Genomic DNA, 17,194 nt, shown 5'->3' with positions numbered 1-17,194 from the left:
GAACAAAGTCCTTCGAAATTTTAAAATATGTGTGCACTAACAAATATGATTGTTGATGTAGTAAGCAAATATCATATAAGCTAGACCATACATCAAGAAAATCAATCTTCAAAAGGTTATTGATAAGAGGTTCAAAGTTAATTTCTTATGCTTGGTAAATCTTTTGAAGATTCAATTTTGTGACTAAAATAAGAATGTCAATTAAGAAAATTTGTGATCAACCAGGAGTTATTAATTACATGACGTTTACAAATAAGAAAAAATATGCGAAAGAAAATTCATTCTCCTTTAAAAATTAAAAGAATTCTTCAAAAAGTCATTAAAGATTTATGTTATTACATGCAAATAACAAAATTTACTCTAAAGTAATAGCATCATAATAAAAAGATGTCTTTGTAAATCAAAAACTATTGAATTGAAGAATCCGATCGGATGAGTTTTCTGCCTAATTCTTAAGCTTTGATTTTTATTCTTAAGGTATAACCTATTTTGTTTTTAAGAAGATTTTGTTAGGTGTATGTTTACAATAGTATTTTTTACATCTAGAGTAATTGAAGTGTAATGCATCGAAGATTTTTGATGAAATATAAAAAGTAAGTTTGAACCAAGTGAATGACATTAAAAACACTTTAAAATATTAACAAATAATTATTACTGCGAAAAAAATTTGTTCATTTGTTGTTATTTTTTTTTTATAAAAAAAACAATGATTAATGTCTTTTCCTTATGGTACTTAAAATTTATGTTCAAACTTGAGTTTATTTAAAGTATATCCGGGCATTGAATCTTCTTAAATTGTTGAATTTAGAATAAAAATACATTATTTCTAGGTAAAAAAAAAACATATGAACTTCTATTATAGATGTATTAACTTCAAACACATATGACGAGGTTATATGCTCTAAGTTCATGCAAAAAAAATCTAAACTTTATATACATGTAACGTTCAGTCATGAACGTGACCTCCTAACTTTTCGACCATAATCATGCAACTTCAAGCTCATATGTTTGACTAACTAAAAATGGTTGAAGTTGTAAATATTTTTACACTGTAAATATGGCTTAAATATTGATCTAAAATCGAACATTCATGTACTTATCTCTCATTTGATATGTGAGGTGATCAAATAAGTAATATTCCATGAATTGAGATATCTCATCAGATTATTTTATCCCATCTTTTATATAATGAGCCAGAAAAGTGATTTTCTAATACTTCAAATCAAACATTAAATAAAATTAAGAAAAAACTATGGAATATAGCAAACATCAATGTATCTTTCATGTATATAGCTACAATTTTTTATGATATATGAATATAATTATATGATAATTAGCAAATTTAATTATACACGAATTGTCAATTTTCTTTTTAAAAAAATTATATGTATTTAAATAATTATTAAATATGAAAGGTATTACTACACGCCTAATAAATGCCATAGGCACAACTATTCCCCAAGCTTACCCTTCAACGTCTATTTTTGTCCCCCCCTCCCCTCCCCCCCCCCCCAATTTCCTTCTAATTCAAGATTCTTTGCATGATTGTACGAATAATTTTTATAATTCATTTTTATCGAGTATCTTCTAATTGCATTTTTTTCTCATTTATATTAAGTTTATATTTGTATAAATTTATATAATTGATCGGGTTTCATAAGGTTTTGTTTGAAGAAGTTATTTTCACTAACATTCAAATATACATTTTAATTCTGTTAAAATTCATTTCGATACAAATGAGGTAATACATAAATACATTTCCTTCTTTGGATTAAACATATATAATGATATTTGAATGTTGAATATAGTAGAATACATATACATGCATTTGAATATTTGTCCTTTTTTCATGGACTGCCCAATTGAAAATATAAGTGCATTTGGATACATAAATACACTAAGTAGATTTGGATGTATATGTATACAATGCATCCATTTTTTATATAGTGAAATACATATACATTTGGATAATTGTATTGTAATATAATTCATTGTCATTTTTTTCGAATTGTCCAATTTTATTGATACATTAACAAAATTGTATTAAGCAATATGGGGATACAATTATGCTTGTCATGGAGTTCGCCTATTTGAAATCGAAATAAACAACATTCATTCACAATTACAATAAATCAATTTAACTAAGCAGACTTGTGTAAAATACGGTTACGTTTTAACAAAAACAATGGCGACAATGATATTAGTGTATGATGTATTCCAATTTTTAAAAACCTGATTGGAATTCAAAAGTATTTACATTGACTATATAATTATTCGTTGTTGATGTAATAATGAGAAATTGAGAATTTTAGGATATAATCAAAGAGATTCAATTATAGTACCAGAAATTACCTTATTTAATGTATTATAATTAAAATTGTATCCCTGTATAATTTTAAAAAAACAACAAAAAAATACACAAATACAGTGAGATATTGATATAAAATGTAGTCATTTTTGATAAATAACATACTTTATATCTATTGAACTTCAATAATCCTATAAATATAATCATTTATATAAATTGCTCTAAAATTAATCTCAATTTTATATAAAAAAAATTATTATCTTTATTCCACGTATCAAATCGAGTCCTTAGTCTTGTAAAAAGTCCAAATACTAGAGGAGGCCCAATTCAATAAAATGAGCCCACCAAATCTCGCGCCAGGCGTTCCCACCGAGAAACAATGGTCACTCTGTCCTCCATAGAAGGTATCGATAGTCAAAACTCAATAAATACCAAATAATCTACACTTTATATCACTCGCTCCGCCTAGTAGTTTAAAAGCCCTTCATTTCTCAATTCCTTCCAGGTTTTGGGTCGTGCAGCTGCTCTTTCTACCACCATTTCCTTTTTTGGGCGAATCCCGGTAAGTTATCTATCTGTTCTTTCGTTTTCCATTTCGTTTTTTGTTTGAATTTCGAGTTTTTCTGGAACAAGTTGGTGTTTTTGTTTAGTTTGCGTTTGCGATTTTAGGGTTTTTGTTGAAGATTAATGTTGGGTTTGTTTTTGTTGATTTCGCCTAGGTGGGTGAGCCTTTTTTTAGGTGATTGGTGACCGTTTTGAGTGGACGTTATGGCCGGGAATCGAGGAGAGGGAAGCTCATCTGGGATCAAGTTCGATGAAGGGGGTGGATTTAGTTTTGATTGGGAAGAAGAGGAGCTTGATGAAAATGCTGATTTGTTGCCTTCGGATCCGTTTAATATGGAATGTAGGAACCAAAGGACGGGTTTTTCAACCATGACCAGTTGGTTAGAGGATTTTGGGTTTAAGATAGATGAGAATGAGGTTGCGAAACTTGATTCTTTCTTGATTCGCAAGATGGGAATTGATCAGGGTGCGGGTTTCCAGTTGATTGATGGAAATTGTGTGCCGTTCGGGATGATTTTCAGAGAGGGGTTGAACGGTGGTCATGGTCTGATGGATGGTGATACAACAGATAATGATCAAGGGAGGATTAATGATCATTGCGGTGTGGATGGAGGTAATCCACCGCAGGCCTTGTTGCTGTCCCTTGGTTATTTAGGCTTGGGGGACCTATTTGTAGTTGAAAGAGTAAGCAAGCCTTTACGGGATGCTGTTGTAGGAGATCCACTTTTATGGAAAAATATTAACATAACTCATCCATTTTGTACTAATATCACAAATGATATCCTTATAAACTTGACGAATAGAGCTCAAGGCCATCTTCATTCTCTCAGTCTATTTCACTGCTCAAAGCTCACTGATGCTGGTTTGAAGCATGTACTTGATAGGAATCCCAACCTGTCAAAGGTCAGTTTTTTCTCTTGTGTTATCATTATGTTTTGATGGAACTTGTTATTTTTACTGTAAATAGTAATATTTATTAGGTCTTATGTAAATCCTCTCGTACCCATTAATGTTTTACATAAGTAATATTAGCAATTGTAAAAAATAGTTATTAGGAACTGTATTAACTATTACCTTAACAGTTATAAGTGGTAGACAATCTATTAAGCACCAACTCTTCATTTCGAGCAATGAATTTAGAAACCCTAAGTAAACCACACTTTTTAATACTAAACCTATATGCAATTTAAATTTCCATGTTGATGTCTCTTCAGCCCGCCTCAATACTTGTTAGGTTATTCCAGGGCCTTGCCGGCATTTGACAAAAAGACAATGTCCTCTAATTAATGCAAGACTTAAAGAAAATAATGCTTATATGGTAATAACTAATCTCTGCTTAACTCTAAGTCTCTAACTAGTTACCAAATGACCCCTTAAGGTAATACACAATGAAACAATAAACTTAAAAATGGATATAGAAATTAGTTTTGGATTTCCTGTGAAATATAAATAATAAATGGAAAAATTGTGTTAAGAGGTTGTGTTTTCTTAGGGCATGTGGCGTAAAATTCAAATAAAAACTATAATTATTTTTCTAGAGGCTTGGAGTTCTCTTTTAATTTACTGTCTCTTTTCTTCTAGTTGTTCAATCAAGTACCAACCCTTCATTTCGTAAAACGAATTCGGAAACCCTAACTTGTAAATCACACATTTTCATACTAAACTGGGGATTGAGTAGTAACTGTTTAGGTAATACCTTATGAAATTAGTAAACTTAAATATTGAAATTAGTTTTGGATCTTTTTTATTTGGTGTAGGTGATAGATTTAGTTTCGATTTCCTCTGAAATATAAATAGTAAATGGATAAGTTGTGTCAAGAGGTGTTGTCTTAGGGCACACGGTGTAAATTCTCAATAAGTTCGTTTGATTCCTTCATGTTGACAGATGGCACTAACAATTTCATTGACGCAACTTTAAGAAAGTAACAGACTGATGAAAGACCTTATTTCTACCGGTTTTGGTAATATTTATACTAAAGTGTCCTCCATTCCACCTCCTTTTAACCTCTCTGGAAGTTCTTTTACTCCATTAAATTTCTTACTATGTAGCTCTTTCACTTCCTTGTATCTAGTTTTCAGTTTGGTTCTATTAATTTCTTCTTTATGGTTTTGCTATACATTTAATAGGACTAATAGAACTTGATTCTAATAATTTCTTTCAGTCTCTTCTTATTTGTCTAATCTGCTGATGTCATGTTTGCCTGTGTTCATGCAGTTAAATGTCCAAGGATGTGCGAGACTCACAGCAGATGGTATGCTCTCTAACTTAAAAGTCTGGAGGACTGCTGGAAAAACGAGACTTAAATATTTAGGGATTTATGGATTGTCTGGCTTGACAGACAAGCACATGGATGAGTTCAAGCTCTTAACAGGTGTAGATAATAGCAAGCTGCCAACTACTCGTAAGCCACGATTTTTTGGTGGTGGCCGGTCGCGTGTCACTTTTGATGATGACCGTGCTATTGACGTTGAAGTTTGCCCGATATGCCAGAGGTTTGAACTAGTTTATGATTGCACTTCGGAGAGTTGCCAAAAGAAGCAATCTTCCTCTCAGTTGTGCAGGGGTTGCGTTAAATGCATTAAGCGTTGTTTCGATTGTGGATGCTGCTTAATTAATTGCGATTACGTGGAGCTGTTCCATTTCGAGTCGCTCTGTTTAGATTGCCCGATAAATCCCTTGGGTTCGCAAAAGGGGGAGCAGAAAACCACCCCTTTGTCTGAAACCACTATTGTTCACTAGGGGGAGGGTTACCATATTTACCTCTATGGCTTGGATGCATAATGTTTGTTGCTTTTCTTGGCTGTAGGAAAGCTTTGGGATCACATAATGCTTTCGAGCCTCAGATTTGAAATGGAAGTCCTTTGTCTATGTTGAAGAAATTGGAGTCTGCGTATTGTCGAACATGGCAGGCCAGAAGCTGATCTTGCGCATGGATAAGCTTATGTATGCTAGCTATGTCATGACTGTGTTAAGTAAAACTTCTGTCGAGTAACCCTTGTGTTGTATGCATGCTGGGTCATGATTATGTTGAGTAACCCTAATGTTGTATGCATGATATGTCATGATTCTGTTAAGTTACCCTTATGCTGTATGCATGATGTGTCATGATTATGTTTGAGTAACCCTTATGTTGAATGTATGCTGTTTCATGATTTTGTTGCGTAACGAAGGAGAGTAATGTCATTCAAGATGTTACACCACCAGAAGCATTGGGGGCATGATATGTCATGATTCTGTTAAGTAACCCTTATGCTGAATGCATGCTGTGTCATGATTATGTTGAATGTATGCTACACCACCAGAAGCATTGTGGGGTGGGGGTTTAATGCCCATAGAAGGTGGGTTTGCAAATATTAATGCCTACTTGTTTGAGGTGTAGTTGAAGAAGAATGTACCAGTGTTGTTTGGCTGGCGAAAGATTAGGTTGAGATATTGTTGAATAGGAAGCTCAGACAGGTATTTTTAGTGCATGTGGTTCAGGTTGGGATATTGTTGGTTTGCTTATGCTAAATCTGTGATCAGTTTTAGATTTGTAGTACCGATGTCCTATATGACTTATATTGTGATAATTCACCAAAAAAAGAAGAGAATAGACTTTCAATATTCACATTAATTAAGAGTACGAGGTAGGTGGGTGTGGAAGATGAGAATTAGACTAGAATGTCAGTAGGCAACAATGTGTTGTCTTGCCGTCCATTCCTATTAGTAGTCATAGTATTTCTCTATAGTTTCGAAGAGTACGAGGTAGGTGGGTGTGGAGGATGGGAATTAGACTAGAATGTTAGTAGGCAACAAAGTGTTGGCTTGCTGTCCGTTCCTATTAGTAGTAATAGTATTTCTCTATAGGTTGTTTGGTTGGGAACAAGTTATCTCAGGATTAGTTATTCTGGGATTAGCTATCCTGAATAATTTATCCCACCATGTATATGGGATAACTTATCCCATCACTATGGTATAAATGGTGGGATAAGTTATCCCAAACATAGCAACCAAACAAGAAACAAAAATTTTATCCAATCACTATTTGTTTTTATCCTTGACACCGAACGACCCCTAAGAGTACGAGGTAGGTGGGTGTGGAGGATGGGAATTAGACTAGAATGTTAGTAGGCAGCAATGTGTTGTCTTGCTGTCCGTTCCTATCAGCAGTCATAGTATTTCTCTATAGTTTCTTGTCCTTCAATTTCTGGTAACAATAAGTTGTTCCTTCGCCTTGATTATCGTATTGTTTTGTTGTGGTTTATGTTATGTTATTATAAGTTATTTTTAGTACTTCGTTACTTCTTGTGGATTGTTTTTTCTTGAGTCAAGCAGCTGTGGATCTACTGGCACAGGCGCTTGAATCTGTGCCACCGAAAACAACCGAATATACTATTGCAAGTAGGTAATAAGAACAACCCTCTGATGGTAAGGTTTGTGTGCACTTAATCTTCATAGGTCTTACTTCGTGAATATGTTATTGTTATCAGTTTATTACAATATTTAGTTTTTTAAAATGTCGTACCAATATTTTTGTATTCAGGATTTCAAGTTTAAAGCGTCGGAGGAGAAATCAATAGACGGAATCATGTACCGTATTGAACGACATACAGCAAAAAATTCTTATTCTTTTATACGTACAACAAAAATTGAATTGTTTATTCGATGAAAAAATTGTCGTGGTTTACTACAACTTTGCTTTACTATTACTTTATTTTATTGATTTCCTATCTAACTTGCGCCTGTTAAGCAAACCACCCACTTTCATTCTACGTCTGGATCAAACTCTCTCTGAGAATCTTAGTTGCATTATTTATAGCTTTCTACTTCATAGACAAAGCGAATTTACGAGTTTAGATTCAAAAGGGAAATTTTTTTCCTCCAAAATAAATAAATGGTATATTAATTTTTTTAAAAACTAAAACGGTAAAATTGCTACTGAGAGAGTGATATCTTTTAACTCCGTTAACATCCTTAAAAACTAAAATTAAAATCGCTGCTGGAGCAGCAATTTTGTCAAAAGAAAATAATCATGAACTAAAATTTTAAAATTACTGCCTCAGCAACGTTGTTTTAAAAAAAAATTGTTTTTCTCTAAAATCGCTGCTTCAGCAGTGTTGTTTTAAAAAAAAATACTTTTTTTTGGTGTAAAATCGGTGCCTCAGCAGAGTAATTTTTTGGAAAAATGATTTTAGAAAAAACAACTTTCTTTTTTGAAAACAACTTTTAGAAATTTTTTATTAAAAAAAGAAAAACGCTGCTAGGGCAGCGATTTTAATTTTTTTAAATAAAATTACTGCTCCAAGAGCAATTTTTATTGAAGTTTTTAGTAGCGTGAACGGAGTTAAAAAATATCACTCCCTAGTAATGATTTTGTCATTTTGGTTTAGAAAAAAAATTATATACTGTTTATGTTTTATTGAAGGAAAAAAATTGTTCTTTTGACTCCGAACTTGCAGATTTACAATTGTCTTTCATTCCCTTCCCATTCACTTTCACACGGAAGCTTGAAAGGAAACGTCAATTAAGAGAACTCATATCTACCTCCGGCAGACTATAGTTAATTGGGTGGGTTTGATCAAATTTAGACGAATCATAATGAATTAAGACAATAATCAGACTCAACCCAACTCAAATTCATTTGGGTCAAAACAAGTTGGATTAAAAAGGATTAGGTCAAATTCGCCTGGGTCAAAACAAGATAGATCAAAAAGGGATTAGGTAATGAATTATATAACGGGTCAATAAAACCAATTCAACCTAAATTTTATTAAGCTTAATAGTTTTATTTGTTCTTTAAAACTATTTTAGTACCTCATAAATTCTTTTTTTCTTTATTATGACTAAATATAACATATCAAATTGAAAAAAAACAATTTAGAAATATTTTTACAAAATTTTTCATCAAACTATTCAAGTTACATATCAATCCAATTTTTAATGAATTGGATTGAAATGAGTTGAGATAATGAATAAGCGGGTCAACAACCAGCTCAAACTTAAGTGAGTTGAGCGGGCTCAATACTGCATAATCTACTCAATTATTTGTTAAGCGAGTCCATTTATCGTGCCATTTGATAACTTGGCGGCAGCAGCCAGTAGAGCTTAAAATTTTGGTTTTAGGGAGGTAATAATGGACCAATCTAATAAATCAAGGGTTGGTTACGTCACACTATCTTAGATTAGAGATGATAATTCAATACATCAGAAAAACGCTAGCTAGACCAAAAGATCAGTAAAAATAGAAATTGCTAAATTTCCTGTAGCACAGAGAGAAATTGAGTCAGGATGACAAAATTGTTTCTATGTTTTACTCAAATAATGTGGGTTAAGAATGAAACTATCGCGCCTAAGGCAAAAGTTCGAGCAGAGACACCCTGTCCCGTTTAGCCCTGCCCTAACCCAATAGTCATGGCTGTATGGTTTACACGACCTGTTGCAGCAAATGCTTGTCAAGAAGCAAACACCCCTGTTTACATTCAATACTGTAAGGAAAGTTCCCAACATATTCCTTAAAAGAGTTTCAAATGTAAAGCCGGTAAGAAGTACATCTTACCAGCATCTCGTAGAGAACTGTTGACATGAATGGAACAGTTCCAGGTAAACAATGCAGAGATAATTGAACTGGAACCATGATTGCCAGAATGATTATAAAACGAAAAACAGTATTTGAACTTGCAGTATTAACTGTGATTGAAATTGATGGTAATCAAGAGAATAACTATGATTTCTGGACTATGCATTTTGTTAACATGGCAAGGAAGGAGAGTAATTATGTATCCTGTTTAATGGGATCCAAACAGCTACTCTGTAAGATTAAATCCGAGTAAAGTTCTCCTTCCCGGGACTAAATAAGTCCTGGTAATGAATCCAAACTGAAATTAAACTGTTATTATCCCCGAACACTGCTAAGGCAAGATACTCATGTTGATGTGTGCAGAGAAACGAATCCATAACACAACTCATAAGATTCTTCTTGTCATAGAGACTGACTCTTCTTTTAAAGCATACTGCAATAAGGTTCAAAATGTTTAGTGTTCACTCTACACCCTTTGTTGGAATGGAGAATGAGGCTTGACTCTAATTTGGACAAAAAATCCAACGATTCACCAAGTGACCCTTCCCCTTACATTATCAAGAGGTAAGAGCGCAGAAGCAGCCTCAAGTTAGCAACCTCTAGAGGACAATTAAAGTGCTTCGACCTAGAAGTTTTGTGATTGATGAAATATATCATCAAATTTCTAAGCAAGGTTAACACCCCCACCAACCGGGCAACAATAATAGTGAAGAGAGTGAACATTCTCCATCTAAACCTAGTTAGAGATAGAAAAACTAGATGCTCTGCAATCTCGACCAGTACAGCCATGTGTATTGGACTATGCATCACAGACAATTGTTTAAAAAAACATAATTCAATGCATATCAATACAAGATTGACCAAGGCTAATTCACCACATGTCAATAAACCTTGACGAATAATAAAATGAACCACTAGCACCTAAAAGATTAAAGTGCTACTTGATTGATTCCTCCTAGTCAATAATGCATATCTATCAAATAAGCAACCTAACAGAAAGAATGTTTATGAATTTAATTAGCCACACCCAATAGAAAGAACATTTATGAATTAAATAATGCACATTACTATTAAACTATTAGTCTTGTTGAGACAATATGAATTATTATATTCTCTTGAAGGTAACCTAACCAGAAAACTTCACCAACAGCCAATGAAGTTCCCGGACTCGTAATATAAACAATACAGGATGAGACGTCATAATAACAACTTAAAAGATTATGCCAGCAGCATCAAAGTTGTACAAAACCTTGAAACTCTGTATATCAGTTCAACACCAGAAGGCCACTGCATATAATGGTTTTTGCAGACTCTCTTTGCTGATATCAGAATGGAAAAAGACAATAGAGTAGATATATTTCTGAATTTATGCATCCCAACTAGGGAGCAAACAGATAATGAAGGATTTTGGGTTTTTTCCCTAATGTCTCATTCAACAAACCATATAAGTAATCTATCAACACTTTAGCTCACCTAACTTTTTTCTCAATTTTCCTACTCATTTCTTTATACAGTTCAACCCAAAGATTTGAAACCCACAATATGCTAAGAGAAATAGCAGTAACAACAACAAATACCCAAGAAACCCAAATCCATCTCGGTATTACGCTATCAGCAGCACCACTAAGATAATACGAAAGCATCCTGTAAACAAAATACGGCCCAGCAATACCTCTCACCGATGAATACAGAACATAAAACGGAGGCGAAAGCACCGAATACACCTTGGCAGCAAACTCCACATCCGATTTCCTAGCATTCGCAAGAGTCCATGTGTTCTGTACAAAGCTAGTAACCTCCGCAAGAATCAAAAGCACAAGAATCGCATAAGCCCCATGATACACCATATACCTACACGTAACGAAAACGAAGAGGGTAGCAAGATGATGTCCGATGAAGAGAACATCACTAGGGTAGAAAATCAGGTAGTGGGTTAGGTCCATTAAGAAATAAGCTATGCTGTAATCAAGGACCATGTTCTGAAAAGGGGTGTTGGTGGAGTGAAAATTACGATCTGGGTCGGCGAGTAAAGAAGTAACGGCGAGGAATACGGCGGGTGTGCCGTGGAAGAAGGAGATAACGCAGCTGGAAGCTTCTGGACGGAGTTTGGGTTTCCATGAAGGGAAGATAATGAAGTAGGCAATAAGGTAAATGATGAGAAAAAAGATGAAGAAAGAGAAGAGATTGGGTATAGAGGAAGAGAGAAGAATCGGAGCTTCCATGAATGAAAATCTGTGATTATTGATTGAAAATTTTAGGGTTTTATAGGAAAATTGGGGAAAATCGTCGGAAGAAGATGAGGGAAAGGTGAAGTTTGGTATGAATTTTGGAAAAATTGTACTTCTCGAGGAGGAGCCAATGAGCCTTCAGTTCCCTCGTTTTATGTGGAGAATTTTTATTTTTATTTTTATTTATAGGACTAAGGAAATAATTTATACTAACATTTTTTTATATTTATATACTCCTTCCATTTCTATTTGAACTTCTATCCTTATTAAAAATAAATGTTCATTTGATAATTGTGATTTTACAAAATCAATATATATATGATATTAAGCGTTATTAGGTTGAAAATATATATTTTATCAATATAGAAAAATAAAATAATTAATTCATATTTCTTTTATTAAAAAATTGACTTTAAAAGAACTCTAAATAAGAATATAATAATAAATCTATTTAATTTCTTAAGTGACGCGAAATATAAAATAGTGACAATTACATAGAAAGGATGGACTATATGTTATTATTTTTTAGGTGAAAGGGTTATATATAATAATAAAAAGAATCGGGCATAAACTTGACTTGTTTTGTTTTTTTTTCTATTTGAGAAAAATATTTTGTTTAAGAATATGTACAATTTGAATAAAAGTACTTTACAACTCTGACGGAGGAGAACATGTGTTATTGAAGATAAGAAATTTTTAATATTTATGTATTTATTTATATATAATATTTTACTAAATTTCAATTAAAAGAAATTATATAATTAAGAAAAAGCAATTTATAATGAACCAAATAATTAAAAATAAAATATAAAACACATAAATTAAAACAAAAAAGGTATTATTAAATCATGTTTAAGGCTGATTGTGTCAATCTGCTAGCTAAGTAATACAAGGAAGCAAAGCGTGCAATAAATTTATTCGGCCGAATATAAAGTTTGTTTAAAAATTTGATGGACCATTTGATTTATTCAAAATATTAAATTAATGAGTCGTGAATAAGATAATAAAAAAAATTATAGCATAATATTTTGTAAAAAAACTATGGGGTTTTTTTAAGGAAATTTTAAGGCCAACTCATATATAGGTTTTTTTTCGCTCTTTCTACCTTTGCTTCTATTTATTTAGACGCACATATTTAAAATTTTAGTTAATTTTAATCTTTGTTTCGGTCATATATGACTGATTATAGTTACAAATGAATTTTAAAAAAAATAGTTACAAATGAAATACAATGAAGAGTGCTTCTAATTAGTATTGCTAGATTTGTTGTTATTTGACAAATTACCGATTATTCTTTATTATACATGAAATTTATGTTTTTAATTTAAGATTATTTAGAGTAGATTTTGGTGTTGAAAATTGAAAAATAAAATGAATATTTTTTGGCAAAAAACGCATGAAGATTTGGCTAATTTTTAAAATGTGTCTCATTCGTGTATGATTGGAACTTATACATACTTCGAAAAAGTCATAATGGTATCAAAATGTGTTTATTATATTTGTTGTTATTTTGACAAAATAATAATTAATTTCAGTATGATAAATATAATTTATATTTCAAATTTGAATTTATTTGCAGTAGATTTAAATGTTAATTGTTGAAATTCAAAGAACAAAAAATTCAAACGAATTTACATTTGTACACTCCCCTCAGTCCTCACACCCCCAACTTTCAGGATAAAAAATCAACACTTCGCAAACGTAACTAATTAATTGAAATTCAAAGAATTCAGACACATTTACGTTTGTGCACTCCCCTCCTACCCCCAACTGAATCCATCGGCGTCCTCTTAAAGTTAGCATCAAGTTTCAAGTAGATATTTTAATTGGGCTTTGTTTATTTTGAACACCTATAATAGTCCTTTGTTGTGTCATTTCGACACTATTTTTATATTTCCAGATCCAATTTAATTACATGTTGACAAACACCCTTGCTGGAAAAAAAGACCAAACTTTAAGTGACAAGTGGATTTTTTTTCAAAAAAAAACATCACTTTTAATTATTTTTTTTCCTCCAGATCTATAATTCCATGCCCATAGACCCCTTTCTTCATCTGATTATTCCTAAACTCCACCAACAACATGAAAATCTCCCAACAATTTCTTCTCAGTTGTCACGCCCCAAACTCAAGGGGCACATCTGGCTCCTAATGCCAAAACTAATGCTCGAGTCGACCCTGCTGAACCATTTGCTACTAGCGCATGACAACCACACGCAATCAAGAAAACAAACAAGTATATCTCAGCTTAAAACTAAGCCCTCGGCCGGCAAGGCCCCTGTCAACAGATCTATAAACGAAACAGCTACTCCCAAGAGTTCATATAAAGAAGTAGCCAACTAGCACAGAAGTCCTGATTGGGCAGTCGAGGCCACCATTAACTCTATACCAAAACTAAAAACATGTACATATCAAGATATACATCAAACAGCTCACAAGCTTCAGCAAACCAACAAACTAGGCCAACATGGCCATAACATAGCTACACACCCCACACACTAGTCTACAAGCTTCTAAGAGTAGTAAAGATTGGCGGGACAGGGCCCAAACCTACCCATAAAAATATATACAACAAAAGCTAACAAACCTCCAAACTCTGGCAGCTCCGGAGGAAAGGGGATAGCCAACCGGATAAAAGTCAATCCTGCTGCTGAGGAGGTCTACTGGGTCCTCTGTCGGGACCTGCATGCATGAATGCAGTGCCCCCAGGCAATGGGGCGTCAGTACGAAATAATGTAGAGAGTATGAAAGACAATAAATTATGGACAAGTATCCTAATATACTAGAATAATTCGATAAATAGATCAATGATAAGATAAGTGTACCGACCTGCTCCTAGATCTTAACTTATCAAAAATAATAAAACAACAACCTAACCAAGCCCCTATAAGCGCAACATGTACAAACAACACACAAAAGCACCTACTCAGGCCCCCATAAGTCCGAAAGGTGCCAATCAATCTATATACCCCTATCGGTAGTCCCTTAGCCCCGTAGGTAGTCACATAGCCCTCTTAGGCATTAATATAGCCCCGTAGGCAGCACATAACTCTCTTAGGCATCAACATAGCTTATAGACAACTCATAGCCCTCTTAGACAATAATGTGGCCCTATAGAAAGCACATAGCCTTCTTAAGCGTCAATATACCCCAGTAGGTAACTCATAGCCTTTGTAGGCATCAATTTAGCCTTATAGCCCTCTTAGGCATCCATATATCCCCATAGGCAGAACATAGTCCTTCTAAGCATAGTTCACAATCCTGCAGCTAACCACAATAGTCCCAAGGGCAACAATAACAATCCAATCGCTAAAAGTGAACAATTTAGATATAAGCAACCTATACAAATAACCTCTAAGTCGTGTTCAACAGAGGGACGCTTCTAACTGAATAAGAATCCTGACAATGGAGGATTATATCAACTCGAGCAGCCAACAATCAACAATAATGACTACAAGTATAACAAGGATAACAACCCAATTACAATGCTCCTAAGCTTTAAGGAAACATGTCGTAAGTAGGGAATAGCCTTAACGTACTTTTTTTCGCTGAATTCATGTGGCTTAACGACTTTACTCACAACCCCCCTCAATCCTACAACAAGGTAGGACCATAATTAACACAAAAGAATAGAGGATAGCATGATAATCCGATAAAAGATATGTATTTCCGTCGCAAATTATTATTTACGACTTATCAAAGCTAAAGTCAATCGAAGAAGGATCTTACCTTGATTTTAAGTTCATAATACACCTCAAAACTTTAAAATATGCTCAAACCCCAGTTGTCCACACACCAAAGTACAATATGCTAGAAAATCGATAAAATAAATTATACCATGTTGACGAGCTCAACGCGTAGAATAACATTTGTCAAGAACTTAAGTCACAAAAATCTGTAACTTGGCTGATCCTAGAATTGGGTTTTGTGAGTTTTTCTGGTTATTCACTAATAAAATTGAATGAAAAATGAAGAAAAGTCTAATAAGATGATATATATAAAGTTCCACGACCTAGGGGATCCACCTCACCTTCCTACTTGCGCAGTCTTGCACAAACGCGAATATTTCTCAATTCTGAAGTCGTATGAATGAACGGGTTGATGCATTGGAAACTAGACTCGTAGACCTTCGATTTCATAGGTCGTGGGAACCATAACTCTTTATAGATTAGGAGAAAATCCTCGAGACATTTGACCCAAATTTTAGACAAATCTTTAAAAAGGAATTTATGGTAACTTTCGCGAACTTTTATTTTGTCACTTACCTAATTTCAAAACTTGAGATACAATCCTTGCACACTTAAAATATAACATAACACATCATTCTTAATTTATTACCCACCCTCTTGGTCTTTCTACGAAGATACGACTCAATTTAGACGTTACAAAAATTTGGGTTGTTACATCATTCCCCCCTTAGAAACATTCGTCCTCGAATGAAAAATCTGTGTCACACGGTTATGTCCTTAGGAATTGCCAAAATTTAGGTAGAGTATCCTTTTTAAATGTGACTATCCAGGAACCTGAAACGCAGAAATTCTAACCTAGACGTCTTACATGATGACACAAATAGCTAACCATTATAGCTCCGCAATAACAGTGCGAGCAAATATACAACGACAATAACAATAATTGTAAGCAACAATATATATAAAAAATTAGATAGGTATCTAACCTCACTGCACTAATATAAACTTATATGCCATCACCCTAGGGTATGAAACATGTGAGGATATTTCGACCTCATGCCATCCTCAGTTTTCCAGGTCACCTCATCTTTATTCTTGTTTCTTCATAATACTTTAACCAAAGCCACTTTTTTGGTCCTCAATTTACGGACCTGTCGTTCTAATATGGCAATTGCAGTTTCCTCATAGGACAACTCTTCTGTGATCTGAACATCCTCAACTGGGACAACCCGAGAAAGGTCTTCTACGCACTTTCGTAGCATCGATGCATGGAAAACTGAATGAACAGATTCTAGCTCCAAAGGCAATTCTAGCTCATAAGCCATTTGTACTACCCTTCGAAGGATCTGGTATGACCCAATGAATCTTGGATTAAGATTGCCTCTTTTGCCAAATCTCATAACACCCTTCATAGGAGAGACTTTTAAGAATACCCATTCATCGACACAAAATTCTAAGTCCCTTCGTCGCACATCTGAGTATAACTTCTGTCGGCTTTGAGTTGTTAGCAACCTCTCCCGAATGAGCTTAACATGCTCCACCGTCTACTTTACTAAGTCGGTAATCAACCCTGACTCACCAACCTCGAACTATCCAACGGGTGATCCACATTTTCGCCCATACAAAGCCTCATAAGGTGCCATCGCGATGCTGGAACGATAACTATTATTGTATGCGAACTCAATAAAAGGAAAGTGGTCATCCTAACTTCCTTTGAAGTCCAGCGTGCACGCTTATAACATATCCTCGAGTGTCAAAATTGTGCGCTCAGTGTGGCCATCTGTCTGAGGGTGAAAGGCAGTACTAAGATTAACCTGTGTCCCTAGTCCTTTCGAGAAGGACTTCCAGA

General features: G+C 34.0%; 2 protein-coding genes across 3 annotated transcripts; one reads left to right on the top strand and one right to left on the bottom strand.

Moving 5' to 3' along the window:
* Positions 1-2,715: 2,715 nt before the first annotated feature.
* On the top strand, positions 2,716-6,156 carry LOC125849054 (F-box protein SKIP14-like). Of its 2 annotated transcripts, none has more exons than XM_049529049.1 (3): positions 2,716-2,870; positions 3,028-3,775; positions 5,088-6,156. In XM_049529049.1, exons 2-3 carry the CDS (start codon positions 3,077-3,079, stop codon positions 5,610-5,612), a joined length of 1,224 nt encoding a protein of 407 aa, XP_049385006.1. In that variant the 5' UTR covers positions 2,716-2,870; positions 3,028-3,076; the 3' UTR covers positions 5,613-6,156. The 2 variants fall into 2 exon arrangements, with proteins under 2 accessions (XP_049385006.1, XP_049385007.1); XM_049529050.1 differs by having other exon boundaries at positions 2,763-2,874.
* A 4,321-nt stretch (positions 6,157-10,477) lies between these two features.
* LOC125849086 (TLC domain-containing protein At5g14285) lies at positions 10,478-11,809 on the bottom strand. Its single transcript, XM_049529093.1, has one exon. It carries the CDS (start codon positions 11,649-11,651, stop codon positions 10,899-10,901), a length of 753 nt encoding a protein of 250 aa, XP_049385050.1. The 5' UTR covers positions 11,652-11,809; the 3' UTR covers positions 10,478-10,898.
* Between the last annotated feature and the right edge of the window lie 5,385 nt (positions 11,810-17,194).

This window comes from Solanum stenotomum, chromosome 12 (genome assembly GCF_019186545.1).
Source record: "Solanum stenotomum isolate F172 chromosome 12, ASM1918654v1, whole genome shotgun sequence".
NCBI classification, from domain to species: Eukaryota; Viridiplantae; Streptophyta; class Magnoliopsida; order Solanales; family Solanaceae; genus Solanum; species Solanum stenotomum.
Note: the sequence above shows the minus strand (reverse complement) of the source record. Positions and strands in the feature narration are given on the sequence as shown.

What these genes read in the sequence shown, in the direction of transcription:
- LOC125849054 (XM_049529049.1), top strand. Translation starts at nt 3,077, where the DNA reads ATGGCCGGGAATCGAGGAGAGGGAAGCTCATCTGGGATCAAGTTCGAT. An exon ending in GGAATCCCAACCTGTCAAAG is followed by an intron (nt 3,776 to 5,087) that starts GTCAGTTTTTTC and finishes GTGTTCATGCAG; the next exon opens with TTAAATGTCCAAGGATGTGC.
- LOC125849086 (XM_049529093.1), bottom strand. Translation starts at nt 11,651, where the DNA reads ATGGAAGCTCCGATTCTTCTCTCTTCCTCTATACCCAATCTCTTCTCT.